General features: G+C 33.2%; 2 protein-coding genes across 5 annotated transcripts; one reads left to right on the top strand and one right to left on the bottom strand.

Annotated features, from left to right (window-relative positions):
• Positions 1–3585: 3585 nt before the first annotated feature.
• LOC110601094 (vegetative cell wall protein gp1) lies at positions 3586–5639 on the top strand. Of its 3 annotated transcripts, none has more exons than XM_043950933.1 (3): positions 3586–4013; positions 4082–4646; positions 4704–5639. In XM_043950933.1, exons 1-3 carry the CDS (start codon positions 3836–3838, stop codon positions 5500–5502), a joined length of 1542 nt encoding a protein of 513 aa, XP_043806868.1. In that variant the 5' UTR covers positions 3586–3835; the 3' UTR covers positions 5503–5639. The 3 variants fall into 3 exon arrangements, with proteins under 3 accessions (XP_043806868.1, XP_043806869.1, XP_043806867.1); XM_043950934.1 differs by having other exon boundaries at positions 3587–4013; positions 4082–4406; positions 4494–5639; XM_043950932.1 differs by having other exon boundaries at positions 3588–4013; positions 4082–5639.
• A 2827-nt stretch (positions 5640–8466) lies between these two features.
• Positions 8467–20761, bottom strand: LOC110602446. 2 transcript variants are annotated; one of them, XR_006348803.1, is made up of 12 exons: positions 20475–20761; positions 20028–20092; positions 18918–19016; positions 18591–18723; positions 18165–18224; positions 16814–16873; positions 16349–16471; positions 14391–14462; positions 11797–11934; positions 11032–11187; positions 9327–9534; positions 8467–8715 (listed from the first exon to the last, which is right to left on the bottom strand). XR_006348803.1 is itself a non-coding variant. In XM_021739972.2 (12 exons), exons 1-12 carry the CDS (start codon positions 20697–20699, stop codon positions 8683–8685), a joined length of 1266 nt encoding a protein of 421 aa, XP_021595664.1. In that variant the 5' UTR covers positions 20700–20761; the 3' UTR covers positions 8467–8682. The 2 variants fall into 2 exon arrangements, 1 of the variants encoding a protein (XP_021595664.1); XM_021739972.2 differs by having other exon boundaries at positions 9433–9534.
• Positions 20762–21237: the final 476 nt, after the last annotated feature.

The raw sequence follows: 21237 nt of genomic DNA, 5'->3' as shown, positions 1-21237 counted from the left end.
ATTAAATATTAAATAATTCAATCTTGACTTGTTTAGCAAATAAATTTAGACGAGTAGAATTTTTATCGAGTTTAGTATTAAATATTTCAGAAGTAATTTAATTTATTTATATGTATAATAAATTTTAGTTTAAAACTGATAAATTTAAAATTAAAATAATTTTTATTAAATAAGTATATTTATAAATTAGCTTGTAAATTTATAAAGATGAGTTTTAAAATTTAGTTTAAGAGTGTAACTAAACTATATAGAGCTGAACTTTAAAAAATTTAGGTTTGTCTTATAAAAGTTTAAGTAAGATTTGAGTTTATTTCTCTTGTGATAATAATATCAGCTTACTTGATAAAACTGTTTACCAGTCTGTTTGTGAGTCTACTCATGAACTCGAAAAACGAGTCGAACTCACGAGTTTTAATGAACCGAATACTATGTAGTTCAAAATTAACTCATTTATCAAACGAGTCTAAAAATTAAGTTCGATTTTGGCTCATTCAGAAATCGAGTAGAACTCGGTCGAGTTTTTATCGAATCGAATCTCGAGTAATTTACGAACAATTTGATTTATTTATACTCCTAATCAAAGGTGTAGAAGTGATATCAACAAACTAAATCAACTCAGATTTTATTTCCCAGCTAACCTCACATCAGCATTCGGACCATAATGCATAAACACCATTTAAAGTGATAAAAATATTAAAGCATTCTGACCATAATGCATAAACATCATTTAAAGTGATAAAAATATTAAAAAGGAGAGTATTGAGTGATGAGACTTTTTCTAAGTGCTTAAGTTACTTAAATCATAGTTAATGATTTATTTAAAGTTAACTTTTTATTGTAGATGTAATGATGTAAATGTTAGGTAGTGATTAATGCAAGAGAAGGGTAGTGACATTGATCCACAAAAAACTAAGCAAACTCTTGAAATAGCTGAAGTTAACTTGAGGAAAGCGGAAGACAAAATATAAATTATTGAGACAAATCTAGCTCAATGACGAGTTAAGATACGAGTAGAGACTCTCAATGAAATTTTGTAACCATAACTAGTTAGTACGCGGAATAACCAAAACCTTAGCTATCTTTTTAACTTGAAAAAATTATTAATCTTTCTTATAATCTGTGAAATTAGCCATATTTTGATTGTATAATCAATGAATTATTATATCTCAATAAGAGAAGAAGAGAGTTAAAAACGTTCTGAATTGCTCTATTTTTTTTTTCTCAATTCTTCACTAATTTTAAATATTTATTTTCAATTTTAAATATTTAATTTCAATATTTAATTTTCTATTATATGCGCTTCTGCTTCAACTCCTAACTCCTAATGAAAGAAATACCGAGAAAGCGTTCCCGATGAAATGCACCAATCGTTGGCAAGGCTGGCGGCGCCAGCGATCTCAAGCTCACCGAAATGATCAGAGAAACATTTCAGAAATTGGAGTAGTAAAAAAGCATTGGTGAGGATAATGGGTAAGAAAACAAGATTCGGTTATTGGCTTTTTCCACATCCAATACCCTCTTCCACTTGCAGTTTCCTTCCCCATTTTCCTCTGCTGTTTTCTGTTATTTTTAGAGTAGAAAAATAAGAGATTTTGAGACTGAATATGTTTTATAAATTTTTATCAAATCAACAAAAATATAATAGAAGAATACTAATAAAATATAAATCTTAACAACACAAAATCTTAAAGCTACTAATAAAAAAAAATCGATCTCCACAATTTACTGTATTTTTTAACAAATTTTCCTATAAATCTTGAGAGACAAAAGTTAAACTCCTAATAAATTTAGTTAAATGATAGGGTAAATTTAGTTAGATGATCTGGTATATAAATGAATCCATGCATTGAGGCCTTTCAAGGAAGGGCAACCTCATCCTTCCTTCATCTTCCTTTTCTCTTTTTCTCCATTTCAAGCCGATCAAACCTCTCCAATCAAGAACACGATGATGAAATCCAATAAAACGGTGAGTGTAATGATGGTGATGATGATAATGATGACGATATCCATAAAAGTTGCAGAAGGATGGGATTTGATAGAAGCTATCAAAGGAAAAGGATGGGGTTGGTCAGGGGAAGGTAAGATGAACAAAAACTGTTATGATTCTTGCCACAAAGAATGCATGAGTTTTAAAGGCGTCTCGCCTTCAAGCTGCAAGCAGAAATGCACACCAATATGCAGAGGTGCGCCTGAAGGAGGAAATATGGAAGTCCTGAGTCATCCATAATACAGCTTTAATTAATTTCCTTTGTAACTTGATTCATTATCCAAATGGAGAAAAATGAGAGAGGAGGATAATATTTATGAGGGTTCCAAATTAAGAAGGATCATTTCATGAAATTAATAATACTTTCTCAAAGATTTCTTTATCTATGGAACAAAAAATTAGAACAAGTTTTATTTATCTATATATTTTACTGCCTTTTCTTTTTTTTTTAAAAAAAAGTCAAATAAAAAAAAATATATGTTATAATCAAAATTCTATTAAATATTCATCTTCCTTCTCATCATCATCGGCACCACTATTTTTTGCAGTTTCCATTCCATTCAAGGGCTGCCCTGATTTTTCTTTATATTGGCCGTAAGCGAGAAACGTTCAATTTTCACTATATTCATATTCGTATAGTATATTTAATAAGACAATCACTTATTTATTTAACGGAGTATTTATTATATTTTTTTCTCAATCAATCATTTATAATTATACTCTTTGAATAATAAAAAATTATACAATTAACAGAACAAACGACGGTCGTTAGTGTTTTTCTCTTTATAAATAAATAAGACACTATTTCAAAGATTATTTCAGCCTTTTCAAAATTTTAGAGAAAAAATTGCCTTGTCTTATGCATTGTCTTTATCAATGTGTATGACAAATATTGTCAAGCTGAATCGCCTCCCATTGCCACAAGAAGTCTTCTCCAATCCCACAACACACACAATAGAAACATGCCAATGGCAACTTTGCTTGTGTCCAATGCTTTCATCTATGTTTTTATTTGTCTTCTTGGCCTTTGTTTCTATGAGATGCATGTGTAATTAAGAAGTGGCATATAGGAATTGATTTTTATATAGGATAATGGCCACCAAATTATTCTTATTATTATGCTTTATGTCAAAGTTTTTGGTATATATAGATGATCAGTTAGATAGGAAAGGATATTAAGAGAATAGAATTCTAAGTTAATCCAAAGCTATCAACTAATTAAAGAGTCCAAAACTATCAACAAAATACAATTAATCACATATTATTAACTCACCCTATCTTAGTTTCTTGTAATTGTTATTTTTGCTTATTAAGGATATATATGGTTGGTAAGAGCTTTTGAAACATATAACAACAAAAGATTCATATTTCATAACCCCTGTTAGGCCCATGTTTAAAAAAGATACAAGCCCATAATTCTGAAAATAGAGGCTATTGTATAACTTAATCATATACATCAGTAAATACGAAAAGATATACTGAAGACTGTTACCGTTTGTGATCACAAAAAATTAAACCAAAACTAGAGGAAAAGGCCACAGCTTTAATTTGGGTTAAACATTTCAATTAAAAGACTGTTTCCCATATTTCCTTGCTTGACCAATCTTGAAGGCCTGCAACTTGTATGGAAAGTCCATCCTAATTCGACCCTTTCTTCATCATCATAATCCCCAACAAATCCCAATAATCTTTACCTTCCAATATAGTTTTTTGCTGGCTTGTTAAGTTACCATATTCCCTTCACTTTTTCTCACTCTCTCGGTTTTATAAATACAGAGTGGTGATTTTTAGGCATACGTCAAGCCTTTCCCTTCCCCTTCCTCTTCTCTGTTTTGCTTGCACTCCAGGATGGCGTCCCAGGGATCTCTCTATCTTCTCCTATCTTTGTTTGCTTGCTTCTTCTTCTATTCCTCAGTGGCCTACACCAACTTCTATGTGGGTGGCAAAGATGGTTGGGTTGTCAACCCTTCTCAGCAATACAATGACTGGGCTGCCAGAAACCGATTCCAAGTTAATGACGCTCTCGGTGAGTTCTTTTTTTTAGATTTGATTTCTTTGATTCTTTCACTAATCTCTGTTTTTTATTTGGTCTAGTTTTCAAGTACAAAGAAGGGTCAGACTCGGTGTTTCTTGTCAAGAAAGATGACTACTACAATTGCAACACAAAGGAGCCCCTCAAGGCTATGAAATCAGGCTCCTCTGTTTTCCAGTTTGATCACTCTGGTCCTTTCTTTTTTATCAGTGGAAATAAAGGCAACTGTGAGAATGGACAAAGACTGATTGTTGTAGTTTTGGCTGTTAGAACAAACCCTGCTCCTAAAACCCCTGCTCCAGTTTCTCAGCCACCTGTCATGTCACCAAATGGATCATCCCCATTAACTCCCCCTCCAGCTTTCTCCCCTGCATCTCCATCGCCCAAATCCCCACACTCTTCTCCGGTTCCACCAGTGTCCCCTGTCTCTCCCTCGCCAAATGCTAAGGCTCCCTCATTGGCTCCATCGCCCAAATCCCCACACTCTTCTCCGGTTCCACCAGTGTCCCCTGTCTCTCCCTCGCCAAATGCTAAGGCTCCCTCATTGGCTCCATCGCCCAAATCCCCACACTCTTCTCCGGTTCCACCAGTGTCCCCTGTCTCTCCCTCGCCAATTGCCAAGACTCCCTCATTGGCTCCATCACCCAAATCTTCACACTCTTCTCCCGTACCTTCAGTGTCCCCTGTCTCTCCCTCGCCAATTGCCAAGACTCCCTCATTGGCTCCATCACCCAAACCTTCACACTCTTCTCCGGTACCTTCAGCGTCCCCTGTCTCTCCCTCGCCAATTGCCAAGACTCCCTCATTGGCTCCATCACCCAAACCTTCACACTCTTCTCCGGTACCTTCAGCGTCCCCTGTCTCTCCCTCGCCAATTGCCAAGACTCCCTCATTGCCTCCATCACCCAAACCTTCACACTCTTCTCCGGTACCTTCAGCGTCCCCTGTCTCTCCCTCGCCAATTGCCAAGACTCCATCATTGGCTCCATCATCACCCAAATCTCCATACTCGTCTCCGGTACCTTCAGTATCCCCTGTTTCTGCCAATGTTCCCTCATTGGCTCCATCACACAAATCTCCATTCTCAGCTCCGGTACCTGCAGTGTCCCCTGTGTCTCCATCTCCAACTGCCTATACTCCTTCTCTATCCCCAGTGCCAGTAAATTCACCCTCTACATCTCCTTCTGCAACATCACCAACATTATCACCCACAAAGGCTCCTTCACCAGCAGCTCACGGACCAAGCTCCCCAGCTCCTGCAACTGCTCCAACAGTTTCCTCTCCAGCTCCATCAAAAACATCGCAACTAGCAAACACACCTGAGCCAGCATCATCACCGGGGTCCGGTCATACCGCAGAAGTTAATGCACCTGGTCCATCTCCTTCTGTTTCATGGGCTCTAGCTCCCTCAACGATGACGTTGTTTTCGGTTTCTTTTGTTGTCAGTATTACTATTGGTGCATATCCTCGGGGAGTTTATTGAATAATCTGGTATTGGGTTTAATTTGGATAATTTTTTTAATGGTTTTGTTAGGATTTCTCAGTTTCTTTTTCGTGGTTTTAATATTATTGCAGACATTTGCTTAATGGTTTGTTTTACTTGAATTATTGTTTATGACATGATCCTGAATTTCTTAAAATTATTTCTGCACTTTTTTTCTAAGAGAAAATTCCCTTTATTGTTGATCTTTTAATTATTCATATTAACAAATATTTTATTAAAAATTATAATGGCAAATATTCAATCATTAAACTGTATAACAAATGAGATTATTTCTCTATAAAGTACAAAATTATAAAAATAATTAAAATTAAATCTCATATTTATTTATGATAATATTGATATGAGAAGTTATTATATGCATGTGCCTCTATAACTCTTTATGCTTCATAAACAAATCTTTCCTCAAAATTGCATGGTGTATTTTTGCTAATGCAAACCAAGTTGGCATTCCTCTCGGATCAAGATTTCTCTATAATTAATCATGCATTAATTACATAATTAAGTATCATCCTCTCATAACAACTATTCTATCATACTATAATTTTTATTCACTGTATTTTTTTATATTGTATTAAAAAAAATTTTATTAATTTTTAATTATATTTTTTTAAATATATAAAAATTTATTAAATAGTAATACATATTAATATATGTAAACCCTTTTTCTTGACATGCAAATTCTTAATAACATAACGAGTTTTTTTTTTTTTTCATGTATTAGTGTGCTTGAAAATAAGTATAGGCAACATGAAAATGGATGGCCAGAAATAATTCTAATTTTCATTAACAAATTTTTTTATGGGTGGTTTGAAATTTGGGTGGCAAGAAGCATTTTAGCTTATGGTAGGGATAGGTATACAAATTTTGCTGGAGGAAGGTCCACATCAACAAAGTTCACAGGCTTGTCATCGACATGATTTAATTGATACTGCTCTCATTTCAACCCCCATTTAAAAAAAAAAAAATTGCACCATCTATATTTATATTTTCTTTTTTCTTTGATAAGATGAATATTTTAAAAAAAAATAATTTTGTAGCTTCAAGTATGCCAAATGGAAAAGAAATGACCAAGAAAATTAGTCATCCATCTAGATAATTCACATGCCATGTTCAATTTCGTTAGTGTTGCTTTCATGATCTGTGAAATTTTGTTTCTTAATTTAATTAATTTGTGGTATTTTTCTTATAATTATGAAATAAATATTTAATTAGAATTTATATAAAAAATTTTTTTATCAACTTTGAAAATTACAAGATGTTAACTTATTTAACGAGTTATTATGATATTAAGAAATTTTAATTTGTATATTAATTAAAGTTATTAAAATAATTAAGCGTATTAATAAATTTTAGTATTAAAATGGATTATAATTCATCCAAAAGAAATTGCAATAGCCCGAACATCAAGCGTTAACGTCTTCGGCTCACGTGGCAATGAAAAGTTCGACCTTTTTTTTTTTGGCTGAAAAGTTCGATTGATAACAGTCGACAGAAAGTCCCTTTTAATTGCAGAAACCGCCACGTTGGTTGTGACAGGACGGAAGAGGAACATCTGACATCACCTATTCATCCACGTAGTCTCGCCACGTCTCACTTAGGACAAAAGACTATTTGTCGGTCAGAGCTGCGAGTCGCTTGAGCAGATATTCAGTGATTCAAGCTTACAATAATCATATGGTACCTCTCTAATTGCCTTTAATCCCATAAATACTTGAATATTTAATTGGTTCTTTTTTTTACCTGAGAGTGAAGGAAATTATACAATATTCCTATAGCATTAAAAATTAGCGTTTCTTCTTTTTCCCAGAAAATCTGTCATTTAAGAAAAAAAAATTCTCTAAGTAATTGTATATTAAATAATCTCAACAAAATAAAATAAAATAAAATATTTAAGGGAAAAATTAGTACATATACATACATATAATAATTTAATTATGAAGACTTTTATGCAGTTCTTACCATAATGAATAATTGAATTATTGAAAATATGATGGTTAGTATAATAAAATTTCTATGTTTAAAGTGATATTATATCTCTATTATTAAATTTAATTTGGGCAAATCATAAATGTGACATTAATAATATAATTTAATAATGGTTCATTATATGAAAATCTCTTACATTTATTACTCTATTAATCACAAAACAGATTAAATTTAATGGCATTGAAACTATTTTTTTCAAGTAATCCCTCATTTCTTGAATATATATATTTTTAAAATTCCTCAACAGGGATGAGCCTGTATGTCAAGTGCGTAGACCCTCTCATACAAGAACATAGCAGGTGCATAGCAAATTTGAATGATGCCTAGTTTTCTTTCACCATCATGAATTTAATTGGCTTTTGTCGGCAAGATTGGATTGGATTAAACTCAAGAGTTTGATGTTTCTAATGTGGTTCTCTATTGACTTTTCGTGGAAACTCTCTCCCAATCCTTTTGCAATTAACTATGATTATTATTGAATTCACACAGAATCCACAATTTTATTTTTTTTTCTTCTTATATATATATATATATATTAAATTGCAAGAAATGGATCTCAATACTTCTAATGTATTTTATAATTTATTATTAAAAAAAAAAAACTCTCATGAATCTTTAAATAAGTTTCCAAAGCATACATATATATAACGGCTAAATAGTTGGATATTATTTACAATGTTTGATGGTTCTGCTTTTATAGCAAATGAATGTTAACCAGATGTGTTCAAAGCTGAGGGAAGATTTTTATTTAAATCCAAGTCATAATATGATGAAATTCATACCAAAATTAGATTTAACACTTATACTTTGAATCCACTATAGACAATCAAGGAGGGGGATGAAAGTAAGAAGTAAGGTTAGGAGAGTTTTGGTGCAGTCAAATTATAAACTGAATTCCTAACTAATAAATCAGAAAGTAAAATAAATAATTTTTGCCCAAATAAAAAAGGGAAAAACTTAAAGAAAAACAATATATCGAAGCAACATTGATTGTACGTCTTAAAGATATCCACATATGAGATATGACCAACAATAATGTGAAGCTACAACAGAAGTATTAAATAAAAATAGATAAGTGACAGAGAGAGAGAGAGAAGAAAGAAATGACTTGGGAGAACTGCCAATTATACATCTAGAGTCACCACTGAGATACAAAAAATGGCTAAAACAGCTTCAGAAAAACCACCATCTCCTTTGCCGACGACTCTGCAATAAACAGACCAACATAAGTTGCATAAGTTGCAGTATTTCAGTAAGTTTCTAAAAGTTGCATCCCCAACATAATAACCTTAAATGGTCACAGGCTAAATCAAAGAAACCAAAGAATCACTTTAAATGCAACTAATGGTGGGACAACATCAGGGATTTAAATTTGGCACCTACCTTACATTGCAAAAGCAAAATGCAGTTGAAGGATGCACCCATAAAATAATGTTAAAAAGCCCATCTCCTTAGAACCCTATGTTAAAAGATCATGCAAGTGACCAACTTCATTATTTGACCCTCTATTGGTTTTTTTTAGAATATTTTTTCCTCAATTTTCTTCCTCCAAGACGAGAAAATTGAAGGTAGCATATTTCTATTAAATGCTTCAATTGAAATCGACTTTTAATTCTGAAGTCTCAACTGAAGTTATGATGGAAAAATGACCCAACTGCACTAAGTTGGAGACTTCTCACGAAGTTTAAAATGGAATGTGATGCAGACTACTGAGCCTTCAATTACACAAGTTATACCAGAATTTATCATGCCTAAACATAGCATTTTTCAAGTGTAGAAGTGGCCCTTCCATGAAATGGAAAAATGAATGGCATTACCATATTAGATTGTAACAGTCCAGATAATAGTCTTCCTATTTTTACTCGCTTTGAGTCCATAATATAGGTAAACCATCTAGTGCTTGAAACAAAATAATGGTGCAACCTTTTTATCCTTCTGTGATTGTATTACAATAGGATGGGAAAGGACTCCATTATTCATGTTCTGAACGTATGGCCGCACCTTCTCCTCTAAAATCTCATTCAACTGCAAATCAAAGTAATCACTTATAATGCTGATGATTCATAAGGTTCTTACAAAATGAGAGACAGAGAGAGAGAAGATGAAGAAAGCTGGATCAAACATAGAGCAGTGCTACATGGGAAAACCTTTCTAATACCTGGAAGCTCATACTAACAAAAAATATGCAAGCCTTGCAACTTCTTTTTTTTTTTTTCTCTCTTCAAGTATTTAATGTAGTACCAGTAGATACTGAGGATTTGGGTTGTGAAACAAATTCTCAAAATAAAGATAAACTAATTCTCGAGTTATTTGCTCAAAACAGTAGTCAATAATCTAGAAAAAAATCTCTGTATGTGTAGAGATCCTAGGCCCTATTTACAAAGCTTTGTACCCTAATTACATCAGGATAAGGAAACTAATCCTACTTTTATTATGAATCACAAATTAAATCAAATAAAGCTACTAATTTCAAAAAGAAACTACTATTTGTGCATTCTTTTTCATAAAATAAATAGTCCTAATAGTCCTAAAATCTTTAGGATTTATGTGGTTCTAAAGATTTTTCAAAGTTCAAACGTTTATAGTATTACTTTTGCATTTGTCCCTTACAACATTAAAGAGTCAGAGAAAACAATCTATAAAAAGCATATTAATTTGATGATTGTGCTCAAAAAGTGGAAAGACAAACTAATATGGAAGAACCTTTATAATTTTTCATTGAGCAGTAGCAAGGAGGCAGTAGGGATGGGCAGATGGTGTTAATTCTAACTTTCAAACTTTTATAGTATGACGGCACTGCAGATGCATTTGCCCAAGTGTAGGCAAACTACCAGTTCCAAAGAATGTTGCCATACAATAACTCAATTACATCTTGAACTTCTCATGGATTTTATTTGAACTCTCTAATACTTTGCATAAGCAAATGCCATCTACAAAATTGAAGTTCCAAAATGGCTTAATTTCTTAAAAATTAATATACTACATACATGCTCTCTAATATACTCTCTCCGGCCCACAAAGATAGGCTTACAATTTTTTCATATGAATTAAGAAAATATTATTAATACAGTTAAAGCAATAAATTTTGTTTTGTCTTTCCTAATTTGCCCTCTAGTTATTAAATAATAAATTTTAGTTTTTCAATCCATATTAAATAAGAGGACATTAGGAATCTTACAAATAAATTATCATCTCAAAAAGGACAGTGCTCTATAATATCTTTGTGGGATAGAGGGAGTAACATAAAATACAATGTGAAAAAGTCAAATATTTTGTATTTTCAAGAAAAGATTTCTAGTCTTCAACAACAAAGCATAAGACTTTTTTTTAAAATATATATATATATATATATATATATATATATATATATATAAAGGATCACATGTCAATTAGATATTGTAGCACAGCATGATTATGAAGAAAAGACAATCTGAAATATGCAATTCTACAGAAAATAAATGAACAGCAAAGAGATCTGGTCAAAGATTATGGGGGTGGGGAGCAGATGAAAGTTATACCAACCTTTTCCTGGCGCCATTTAGTTTCCCATTGTGCATCCAAAATTTTATCAGCAATTTCTCTTTGTGCGTTCAAAAGAACAGTCATCTCATAGAATTTTTCTGGATTTTTAAGATCTTCCTCACTCCAGGATGATGCATTCAGTGGAAGGTCCAGCTCCTGTCAACACACTGCAGTTAGCCGCATTGCCATTCAAACAAATATTTAATTAACATCTTCATTTAATTGTTTAAATAAAATAATAGCCAAAAACCATTATTAAATAATATAGTTTAAGAGATTATTATCAACATATTTGTTTAATAGTTTATTCAAATTGTGAAATTTGAGAAGTATAACCTGACCCAGCTCTCCAATTTTTAGTTTATTTCAGGTTGCATGCATTTTGAGGTTGGATTATGCAGGTCAAATTTAAAAAAAAAAATGTCACCTCAATATCCAAACAAAATCCATATTCTTGTTATTCCCATTCTCCAGATACTTTATTATTAATAAAAAAGGTGGAGAATTTCTGGAAGTTTCTGTTGATGTCATTGTTAATTAGTGATTGAATCTTCTTTTCTTGTCTCTGATCATTAACATAATGAAATCGCATAAACATTGAAGGATAAGTACTGATGGGTAGACCAATGGGCTTTAGCTCATTGATACTAGAATCATCCCCAAGGCTGCAAGATCTCGAGTTTGAGTCCCAGTTGGAGCTAATTATATCCAAAAAGAAAAAACAAAAAAGAACTGATGGGTAGATCAAATATGACAAATACTCACCCCCCAGTTTTGGGGTCGCGGTGGAGGGTCAAATTTCATGACCTCTACCTCTAGTGCCTTTTTGGCATTGTAGTATGGGATATTTTTCACAATCACAGGATCTTCCCTGGCTCGGACAGGATCTATTGATATCAAGGCCTGCGGATGATAAGAAAATTCAAATCTTAAAACTTTTGGCAAAAAAGAAGCACATGCCAATGAACCAAGTACAAATAAATTAAATTTCAAGTTTTTGACTGGCAACACAAGTAAAGCAATTAGGAGTGACATTAGAAAAAGAATTGCAGGATGATGTATTATACTTGATAATGGATATCTAGAAACTTTAACTCAGGTATCAACTTTTCATCATTTGCTATAGCCAATGACCTATATCACATGGTTAGCTAGATGTTCATTCTTATCCTAAATAAATCGAAATAATCATTTTTGACACTTCAGAAGTGATCAGAATAATAAAAAATAGATAGGACAAGCTTGCCATTTATTTTGTTCCAAAATAGTCCCCCCCCCATCAATTGAAGCAGTCAATAAGTTATTGAAGACGTAATTTCTTCTCAATTGGTTTAATTCCAACCATTTTTATCCTGAACATGAAAGACCAAAAGAGTCCAGAGACCTAATTGCCAAGAAAGATGTCAATTGGCAATTGTAAGAAATGCTCCATGGAGGACTTCATATTTGCATTCCCTTTAGGTTTGCAATTCACAAACATCCTTAACTAAATTGGAAAATGTATGTTTCAGGTGCTTCAAGCAGGGATAGTTTTGCTCTGACAAGCTCTCAAAATATGAAGCTATAACTACAAAAATAGCACATACCTAGCTAGAGAAACATTTACAGTGAGGTGAATGAAATATTTTGGGGAAAATTACTATAAGATCTATGGATTTTAGGGAAATTCATTGAGTGGTCCTCATAATTCTTAGAGGTAATTAAAATGTCCCTCAGTACTTGAAAATATAACTATTTACATTTCCATCCTTATGTTAGATAAGGCTAACAAATTCCACTAGTCTAAAGAGAAAAGACGAATTTGACCTTGTTTAAAATTAAATTAACCCCTCTATAAAATCCCTAAACCTAATCTTTTCATCTCACTCTCTCGATTTCACACTATTGATTTCACTCTCCCATTCTCACTCTTGCGATCTCACAAGGAAACTTTAAATCATCAAATATTCTGCTTACCACATCCTTTGAACCCTGTGTCTCCAACTTTGCCCTTGCCAATCTTGCAGGACCTACCCCCACTCCCAACCGTATTGATGGCCATCGTACTCCAAAGGCGACAGATGCTCACAAAATATCCCAAAAAGCAGATGTTTACAACTTCGGTATACTGCTCTTGGAATTGCTAACAGGAAAGGATCCCACATATTTGCACTTGAATGATGAGGAAGTAGACCTTCCAAGATGCCTTCAGTCTGTGGCTAAAGATGAGTGGACTTCAAAGGTGTTTGATCTTGAGCTTATCCGGTATCAAAATGTAGAGGAGGATACGGTTCAACTCTTGCAGCTAGCAACCAATTGTACTGCTCAACATCCTAATAACCATCCTTCAATGGAGGAGGTGAGAAGCCAAACTGAGGAGCTTTGCTCACATGGGGGTGACACACATCAAGATATTGAGCATGAAAAGTCCTCCCAACAAACATGCTCGATGGATCAGGTGCACCTCCACCTTAATTCATTAAGGTTTAACGAAAGATATAATTTGATCTTTCATTGTCTCCCCATTTCCAATACACTCACTACTTTAGTGTTTCCATTGTTTGTTTATTCTTGGTTTCATCTTTGAAAACTAATGAATGAGGGGGCATTTTTAGAATTATAATAAACTCTCTCTCCTCTGACCACCTTTTTTACCATCTTACTAATGAAAATCTTGACAGAAGGATGAACTAGTTATATTTTCAAGTATTGAGGGACATTTTAATTACCTCTAAGAATAATAAGGAAGACTTAGTGAATTTCCCTAAAACCTAAGGACCTTATAGTAATTTTCCTAATATTTTATCTTCTAGTTGGCAATCACTTTTAACATAATACATAAAATGTCTATAATCACACAAGTAGGATTATGTTACATAGGAAGTATAGGAATAAAGATAATAATGAGAAGTGCAGGAACAGGTGATAAAGCAAAGTAAGCTAGCATTTGGAAAGAAAATTAGTTAAGAGGCAGTTACTAGATCTCCACTTTGTAATTAGCAGTAATTAGGATACAAAAAGAGTTGGAATAGCTATGAGATTGTCATTCCAAATTAATATAGAATATTTTCTCTCTCTTTCTTCTACTCTTTCTTTACTCTCTTTCTCTATGCCCTTTACTTACTCCTCTTTTCTGTGACCGAGAACCTTGTTTCAACAGATCATTGCAAGAGAGCTCATTACAAACACATTATCATTATTACGTATATAACCATGATCAAAGCACCACTGCATGGACACATTTATTGTTAAGTATCCATGTGGACGTCTTAAATGTAAAGACTTGAATATCACTGCAGTAAATATCAGATACAACTCATATGTTAACCGTGTCAAACAACATTCGAACAGCAAGAATTAATGCAAGGAAATTGTCTTACTTCCTGCAAGTGCTCCCAGCCCGGTTTTCGCTTTGCTACCAAATCTCGTAGTTGATCATATCGCATAGATTCCTAAACAAAAGGAAATCAAATTGTCAAAGAATCACACAGCATCAATCACATTTTAACAACTGCTGTAAAGATAATGTTAATACAATTTATTTTTTTTACAGACCAAGCCAAAAAAAAGCCCTTTTTTTTGCATTAAAGAAAATAAATTTAATTAAGAAGAAAGAGGGTTACAAGGTGGAAGATTCAATATGTCAAATTTTAACCAATTTTATATCAACGACGTAAGAGAGATTAAAAAATAAAAAAGGAGATCATTATAAAAGGGGGAAAGGGGTTTTACTAGTCAAACAAATTGGGCCAGCCCTTTGCTCACAGTAAGTTTTGGCTGTGCTCAGCTGCAATGACGATTCAAAAACTAAAAGGATTGTTGATGCTATCAAGACAAATTAGACTAAGGGATTTTTTATTTATTTTTTTAGATTTTATAGTTGGAAAATTTTATGATTCAGAAATTCCTTAGGAATATTTCAAAGTTGTTTGCTGCTTAACTTATTTAGTACTGGTTTAAGAATTTCTTTTTTACTTTGGGATTGCCAATCCTTGCAGGAGTCAGAGACTCAGAGTAGAGATTAATTATTAAACCTCTATAAACACCTATGTAACTCAGGTTTTTGCTTAAGTTTTTGATAATGGAATTATAAGTATTGATTTGAAAGGGTTAGTGCGTTGCTTTTCTCTTATTCTTTCCCTTTGTTGCCACTGCAGTACAGTTTAGGGTATTGATCATAGCTTCACAACGGCCAGCAATTTTCTCTCTCGAGCAGCTGTAATTCAAACTCTTTCAGAACCCTAAATACATAAATTGCTTTCAACTTGCTCACCATAAAAGCAATTGTAAGCTAGTTCCTTAACCTGTCCTACATAAATTGAGCTAAGCTTGGGCTTTCCTTCAATCAGGCCTGTTTATAACCCTAGCTGAAGCAAAAATTCAGAACTAGGGAATCAAACAGAAAAGTAGAAATATATTCAAGATAACAAATTTGGATCCTAGACTGAAAGGTGGAATGTAACAACAACATGTTCACACTTCAGAGTAATGCAATTTATATGCATGGGTTTGCCAATTGATTGACGTGTAGGGGGCCTAAGTTTCAAAAGGTACAGCTAAATCTTTCTACAACTACAGCTACAGGATGCTTCTGCATGCAAAATAAGTACAGCAACTCCCCTTAATGAGCGAGATGATACAATTTTGCTCCAACATGTGTGACTGTTTATGCTAAGAACCCACAGGAAGAAGATACACCAAGATAGATCTTATAACTAAAACGAATTGAAAAATTAAAGCACACGAGTCACTCTGCATATTTTATTGCCACTGAAGTTATTAAGCATGATATAAGTGATCAACAGACAAGCTCTAGATCTTTCAAAAGATGAAGAATCTAAATCGAATGGAATTTAGGAACAAATCTGTATTCCATATAGCCAACCCAACCCAACCCAACTAGTTTGGGGTTGAGTATTGCTTCAGTTAAGTATATGTGATTAACTGACAATGGCAATCTTTAATTTTACATGTGGCATAAAATTTCAAAAGACATCCACAAAGTGCTTCTATCTCTCTTCAAGTTAGTTTCTAGAAAAAGAGGCACAATAAATAAAAAGTGGAGAAATGCATAGTAGCACAAACTTCCACCAGATAAATCTTCAGACAAATATCCCACCAATTATAAATAAATAAACAATTAATGAGCAGTTAAATAAATATAATACATGCACCTATGACATAAGTACACCACTTTGCTTGGTACGGGTTAAGAAGTACAGATTGAGTCAAAGAAGAGTGCTCAAGCAACACTAGACAACAGGTAAAACTATAAGATGTAAAACAGCACCAAAAAACTGAATAAGGAAAAGGGAAAGAAGCACAATGGACTAGGAACCTTGTACTGCCACCAAATTTTTTGTTTTACGTCATCATCATAGTTGAATCCACCCACGATTTGAGGCAAGGAAAATAACCAGAATGTAGCAATACTGGGATCCTTCATGCTGTCTACTATGTGCTGAAACAGCAAATAGAAAGAAGATTATCCCATTGTATAAAAATTAGAAGAAACTAACATCATGTCAAACCACCACTTCCAAAATTATTTGCCACCCTGCAGCTACCAAAGCATGGTGATAACTTTTCAATGAATTTGCAATCACCAAGCATGAGGAACTGTCTACAATAAAAGTAAACCATATTTTTCTTAAAGTCAAGTTTCCATTCTAGTTGTCAGATTGTATCTCTTTTATACCCTTTGACCATTATAATGAAATCTATACGCTCATTCAGACCCCCTGTAATCATGACAAAAGCCACTTCCTACAAAAAATATATCACAATAAGACAATACGCTAACCTCATAAGGGTAGTCCATCTTTCTCAAGACATTATAGGCTTTCCATGGAGGTTCCATAATCTGTGCACAAAAATGATCAGCTATATGAGGATGGACAATTTCTTAATCATGTTGGAAAGAAAATTAGAGCATGATACAATAACAAATAAGCAGAGTCTTCTCAAAAAACTAAGGGATCCAAAGTCAAACGATCTCAACCCACACACACACTCCCCCAATTTATTATCTGCTTGCAACTGATGTTTATTAACATAGAGCCCCAGGAAAATGCAGCAATGAATTGAATCATCAAAATCTTGGTGAGCACTCCTAACAACTTCTCCAGCATTCCCTAGCAAACTGATTAAAGTTTTTGCCACTTTTCCTTCTGAATGGAACAATGCAACACCTTTGTTTTCCCTTAGAGCTTAAAGATTGCGGATTTATACAACAAAAGTTTATCTTAGTGCAGCATAACAAAGAGTGAAAACCGAAGGGTATAGAGTCTATAGACAATTAGACATCAATAAACATGATGATGCAGGGGCAAAATTTTAATTTTAAACTAGAATAATCAAAACTAGATTGGGACTGGTTTATTTTTTATCTTTGATTATGTTATGACTTTATTTTAGAAGGCCTACAAGGCTAAAACCTTGTTCTATTTAGATATATGTTCAAGACCTTATTCTATTAGGACTTGAAATTCAATCACTTATTCTAGAAAGATTTGTTGTATAATTTAAACAGGGCTATAACGTTCAGTTTTAGAGCAAAATTATGAGAACAAAAAACCAGTTACTGGTGGTCCACTATTCTAGACCCGTAACCACAAAATCTGCACTTCTGTTGATCCTTCCATCTCTCTGTTCTCTCATTTCAATGTTCTCCTATCTTCTCTACAACCTAATTAAGGTAAGGATCAGCTATCTACATCACATGATTACTGATTCCTGGATATAATAGCCCAAGGAATTTCATCACTTCAACAATAATTGTTTTCCTCCAAAGAAAAATTACAAAAGAACAAATGCAATGCAGTTGATTATAGTTGTTTTGCAGTTGCAATATTTACACCTCGGTTGATGATAAAGTTGTACATGTTTCTAAAATGTGGTTATATTTTCAGCCATCAGAAGTCCGGAACTAATAGGGAATTAAAAAAATGGGTGGGACAATTTTGCTAAGTTGTAACCTCTAAACACATGAAATAAATTATATGCACCCTACTTTTAGACGCTAATTTTACTCAAGCTTATGCCGCATGAATCTCATTGACCGCCTAAAATTCACTCATAATTTATTCAAACTAAGGCAGTGCATTTATATTTTTTTTTTTCTTTCAAAAAAAAAAAAGAGCAAATCAACTCACATCATCTGCAGATATCCTGACTTGTAATTTGTCTTTGCATTCAGGACAGCCCATTACACCCTGAAATAAGTATCGCATCAAAGATCACAACCTAACATTTCATGTTCAGAAACTCTTGCAGAGCTATGACCAAAGAGCGGTAAACTATGAACATCATTATCCTGAATTAATGCAACCAATTCTGGCCAAGAAAAAAAAGGCAACAAATAGAAGTTTCAAGAATGTTGAAATTCCCATCTCAACTCAACCCCTAATACAGAAGAAAAAAAAAAGCTGCACAGTAAGTTGAAAACACATTCATCCGAATGTAATAGATTATTATAAGTGAGAAGAACCTTTCATTTTAGGAGAAACTAGCCGATTGTGTTTAATATAAAGGCAAATATGATAATATGCCAGGAGAGTAAGAGTAAATATGAATCTCACTGTTCCATCACAAGTTGGACAGTCTTTGGACGGCAAAGGAGTATTGAGATCCACAGTGGATGGAAGGTGCACCAACTCTGCTCGATTCTCAGCAATAGCATCTGCAACACATTCAGCTGTTGCTTTCTCTCCACTGCAAAAGAATAAGAATACACAGATATATATATATATATATATATATATATACAGCACACTAAATATATTAGATAACTCAATAGAGAAGCTGCAACATGTACATGTGAAGCAAGTCTCATTTCCAACCATAAAAGGTCAGCCAAATAAATTTTTTTGTCCAATGACTTATATGTTCTGAATGCACTAACGTACCTCCTTAAGGTGTAATTTTTCACTTGGTAGTGCACTTTCCCTGATCCTTTGCACATGATACACTGCAATGCCTGCCACCCATTGCAAGTCCGACAATTCCTGCATCATACAAACCAATATTATGCAACTTATCACTCAATTTCAGTTAGCATGTACAATTGTTTGCCGCTTTTCAAAAAAACCATGTCAATTACACATAAAGAGGTAAATAAGACACAGTCCTCATAAACCGTGCTTGTGGATAGCATCGATAAACAATACCCGTAAACAGTAACTGAAGCTCTAAATAATCAAAAACCCTGATACCATATTATGATGAGAATAATAAAGAAAAAGATGAAATAAGAAAATAACACAAGAAGATTTACATAAATTGACTAGGAGAACCTATATCCACAGGCACAAAACCACAAAGGGGTACACATTTATTTTTTTATCTTATAATATAAAATTTGCCTATCTATACTGGAAGACCCAAGACATACATCGTATAATACCATAAATTAATGGATTACCTAACTAAATAGGAATATATCATATCCCCTTAAATAGGAACATAAAAACATAATTATTCTACTTATTAGGAACACAATCCTACATTAAATAGGAATAACTTTCCCTAACACTCCTCCTTAATTGAAAGCATGGAATTTCATTAATTCCAACAGATAATAACAAACAGGAACTTGTAGGCCTTCAACTTAAGCCATGAAAACAAAATGTTAATTGGGAGGCAGATCAACAGTTCAAGTAGAAAAATATGAAATATTTGAGAAAACAAAAATCAATCAGCCTAGTACATTGATACAAAGTGTAGATTCCTCAAACATGATACTTCTGCATGCCTCATCATTTTCATCAGCACAACATGCAAAAAGAACTTGAAACATACACTGCTTTTTGTCAAAGTTAACTTTGTTCTGCAAAATATATAAAAGCCGATTTTTCAAATTTCCTAGAAAGAGAACTAATAACTTCATTGAACCTGTGAGTTACATAAGACAACATTCAGAGTTATGATAAATATATAAAAAGTATAGTATGATACAATAGCAAGTCCGAATATCACTGGAATAGTATAAATTATTAGCATAAAGTAAGCGCATGCACCTTTGACATATCACCTTCTTCCCAAGCTCCAAAGCAATATCATAGGTTCCAAGAGTAGCAACAGCCTGGAATCAAGATAAGGAATTTTTGCATATGCTTCCACGAGTCAACAACTCAATTCGATATTAAATGTAATGAATCTAACTTGGTTAAATATCAATTTACTGGATAGCAAGAAGACACTAGCCCGCAAAGCAGTCTGATGGACAAAAACCCAGTAATCCACTTTCTTGCGTGGCAAATTTAAACAAACAGTTGATACAACAAGTATGCACAAACCCAAAAATGAATTCCGTAATTGGATATGTAGAAATGCTAGAAACTGGCCACATACATAAACCCATTTGACGAAATGACAAGTAGAAGTAAGAATCGAAGAAGTATCGAAATTTGCGAAGTAACAAGCATACAGATATAGATTAAGACTAGCATAGAATGAACACTTACAAAGACAGAAAGATAAGAGAGCTTAGATATGAGCTCAGGGACACCAAAGCCGCGAGGAGCAGAGCCAGCAATGTCCAAGGCAAGAGTGAAAGGAGACAAGACCACCTTAATTGGGAACTCGAAAATGTCTATCAGTTGCTGGCCATGACGAGATATAAAGTTCTCGTATTGCTCGCTGGCGAACTTCTTCACATTCCTTATCAGGCGGTCGGTTCCTCTTGGCATTGCTCAGGCCGACGGAAGAGACGATGGGAGAAGATAAGAATTTGGTCGTCTAAACCAAACCAAACCAAACCAAATATATATGCACACTCTAGCTGCAGACTCCAGTAGACCATTACTCCAGCTGCGGCCCACGGCTGACCAAACCGATACCAGTCCATGTATCGGTTCGGTTCCATCGTTATTTTTCAATTCTCCAATTTTTAATTAATTTAATATTTTAATTCAATTTGATTTTTTATATTTCTTTTTTTACATTATATTTTTATTTTAATTTAGGTCTTAATGTTGTAAAACAAAATATGTAAATAGTAATAAAGTCAATTATACCAAAAAATATATATTTAAATTAAATATATTAATTATTAACTTAATATAAAATATATACTAAAAAAAATAACTTAATATTGTATTTTATAATGGTAATTTTTGAAAAATTAAAAATTATAATGTTCAAATTTTTTTTTATAAATAAAATTATCCATTTATTAATTTATTAAATTCTTACTATATAACTCTATTTTATTATATTAATAAATAA

This window comes from Manihot esculenta, chromosome 15 (assembly GCF_001659605.2).
Source record: "Manihot esculenta cultivar AM560-2 chromosome 15, M.esculenta_v8, whole genome shotgun sequence".
Taxonomy (NCBI): domain Eukaryota; kingdom Viridiplantae; phylum Streptophyta; class Magnoliopsida; order Malpighiales; family Euphorbiaceae; genus Manihot; species Manihot esculenta.
Note: the sequence above shows the minus strand (reverse complement) of the source record. Positions and strands in the feature narration are given on the sequence as shown.

Coding starts and splice junctions, on each gene's coding strand:
- LOC110601094 (XM_043950932.1), top strand. CDS start 3,836: ATGGCGTCCCAGGGATCTCTCTATCTTCTCCTATCTTTGTTTGCTTGC. Junction 4,014..4,081: donor CCAAGTTAATGACGCTCTCG/GTGAGTTCTTTT, acceptor TATTTGGTCTAG/TTTTCAAGTACAAAGAAGGG.
- LOC110602446 (XM_021739972.2), bottom strand. CDS start 20,699: ATGCCAAGAGGAACCGACCGCCTGATAAGGAATGTGAAGAAGTTCGCC. Junction 19,017..20,027: donor AAGAAGGTGATATGTCAAAG/GTGCATGCGCTT, acceptor TGTATGATGCAG/GAATTGTCGGACTTGCAATG. Junction 11,188..11,796: donor CGCGACCCCAAAACTGGGGG/GTGAGTATTTGT, acceptor GTGTGTTGACAG/GAGCTGGACCTTCCACTGAA.